Source organism: Microtus oregoni, unplaced genomic scaffold (genome assembly GCF_018167655.1).
Source record: "Microtus oregoni isolate MIOR12 unplaced genomic scaffold, Mior012 000045F_ref0000178, whole genome shotgun sequence".
In the NCBI taxonomy this organism is placed as follows: domain Eukaryota; kingdom Metazoa; phylum Chordata; class Mammalia; order Rodentia; family Cricetidae; genus Microtus; species Microtus oregoni.
Genome location: NW_024543219.1, coordinates 5,434,374 through 5,436,816, shown reverse-complemented (window position 1 = coordinate 5,436,816; position 2,443 = coordinate 5,434,374). Strand labels below are relative to the sequence as shown.

The 2,443-nt window shown below is 40.9% G+C and overlaps 1 gene segment (V, D, J or C); it reads right to left on the bottom strand.

Moving 5' to 3' along the window:
• Nucleotides 1–447: 447 nt before the first annotated feature.
• LOC121434876 lies at nt 448–963 on the bottom strand. The segment is given in 2 exon segments: nt 448–785; nt 918–963. Coding segments are annotated over 2 exon segments (384 nt in total).
• Between the last annotated feature and the right edge of the window lie 1,480 nt (nt 964–2,443).

Genomic DNA, 2,443 nt, shown 5'->3' with positions numbered 1-2,443 from the left:
ATTGTCCTTGGCTTCTCATCAGTCCTCATTGTTCGCCATGTTCAGAGAGTCCAGTTTTAACCCATGCTTTTTCAGTCACAGTCCAGCTGGCCTTGGTGAGCTCCCAGTAGATCAGCTCCACTGTCTCAGTGGGTGGGTGTACCCCTCGTGGTCCCGACTTCTTTGCTCATGTTCTCCCTCCTTCTGCTCCTCATAAAAAAAGGAAATAAAAGAACCATAAAGGAAGGAAACATGGTTCAGCAATCATTCTATGCTTTTTTTATGCTGATATGTCACCTTACATGGGATTCGTGACCAAATGTCTATACACTGCAGATAGGACACCAATGACAGACCAAAATAATGCTTCCAGAGAAATCCAACATTAAGAACCAATAAGTTTATTTAGGTTAGTTACAGGAGCATGGATGATCTAAAGTCAGTCAGCTACAGCTCTCCCCCAGCATCTTACAGGTTTGCATTCAGCTCCCCCTGCAGCCTCAGACACTGTGCACTCAGAGCACAGAAGTACACAGCCGAGTCGCTCCAGTGCACAGAGGCTTTCTTCAGATGGAAGGAAGAGATACTCTTCTGAAAGTTTGCCTCAAAGCCATTAACTCCATGAACCACAGTTTCTCCTGAAAAGTACCTGTGGAGAAGCTGGAGGCCTTGACCAGGGCGCTGCATGTACCAGAAGAGGAGAGGAGCTCCACCAAAAGAATAGTTGCATCTGAGTTCCACCGAGTCTCCTTCAAAGACAGTGACATGGGCATCTGGCTGTGTAACTGACTGTGCTTGGATGTCTCCTGAAAAAGAATCAAAGATAAGTCAGTAAATGTGATGCAGATTTCATGGAGAAATTATTCTTACTAAAATTCAAGTGAAAAAAAAAGCAGTGAATCGTGTGCATATTAAAATAATCAGGATATTTTACTCACCCAGGAGAAAAGGTACGCCTAGGAATGAGATGAGGACTTTAAGCATTGATGAGCACTGGAGACACTTATAGTGCCTTTTTGGAAAAGCTTGGCACATGCTGGAAAGTGGCTACCCTTCCCAGTTCTTGAAGATAGACAAACAACAAAAAGTTGACTAGACACCTTCCTTTTTTAGATAAATTCTAGAAAACAAACAAACAACCTGCAGAAGTGGTCCTGATTCTGGGAACCTTCTGGCCTCTGACTATCTTCACTTCTTCACTCATAAGATGTTCTAAGGATTCTGTCAGATACAGGGTAGCAACTAAGTTGAAAGTGGGGGATCAACTGCAGAAATGAAGGAGGCAGCGAGTCTGTGAAACGTCGCCCTCTGGTGGCCAGTGTTGGATAAACGCTGTGAAGCAAATCCATGTGTTTTTTCTATCTAGAGCACACCTTGCATTTCTAAGCGAATCTGTGCTGTGTTTAGTCCTAACCTAATGAAAAATAGGCCATAAATAATGAAAGGGTAATTTTCTTTTGAAAAAATTATCATATGATAAAACTACTAAATTTGGAGGCTGTTAAAACTTGAGTGTAAAAGTGTAATAAGCTGCAAACAGTCCTGCTGCCTGAAACATAGTCAAAACCCAAAAACTGGATTTTTAAAGTGTGTTTTGTTGAATCTGGGAAGGCAATGAATACTCTGCCTTCCTGGGAATTTTTTCATTAGCATTTTTGTAGAGAGTCAGAACAAAGGGAATTAATTTTTTGAAGTTCAGTAGTACCCTTTTGGCCAGATGGTTTTTGGATCTGAGATATCCTTCAATGTGTTTTCCTGTAGATTCCTACTTAGGGAAGAAGAGTCCATACCTGATTTCAAAATTTAGATGCAGTACTCACTCACTGTGCGCCTACCATACATCTTTGCTGTCAGTGAGCATCCAAACAAGGGGTGTTTTGGTAGGATATCAAGGCAGTGACTTTGATGAAATGAAAAAACAAAAAAGACACATAAACTACTAGTTTCAAATGCTAATCTTTCCCTTAAAATATGAAACAAACTTCTCTATTTCAAGCAGAATTGTGAAGGTTCAGTGACTTTAGATAACCACCAATGACAATGCAGTATGGAGAAAAGACATCATTTGTTCTGGAAAAATCTGGGATGACACACTGTAACAGAAACAGCAGACTGGAAAATCTGCAGATGGATCTAGGCTGACTAATGGACGTACTGATAACACACACGCCATGAAAGGCTTAAATTTAAGAAAACAGTAAATAAAATTTACATGAAGCATGGACTTCTTAGGGGGAGTGTCAATGAAGTACAGCCCAGAGAAAGAGAAACCCTGGGAACAGCTTGACCTGGACACATTAGTATCCAGCAGTTTTGAGTGGGTGGATGCTGGGTAGGCTAATGAAGGTAGTGTTGACTGTGGCCAATAGCATTTCCATTCCTCTAAAAGAGAAGCTTTTCTTCCCACTTCAGCATTAAGACATCTAAAACTAAAAGGAGATTAAATGCTATGTCAAAACAAGTA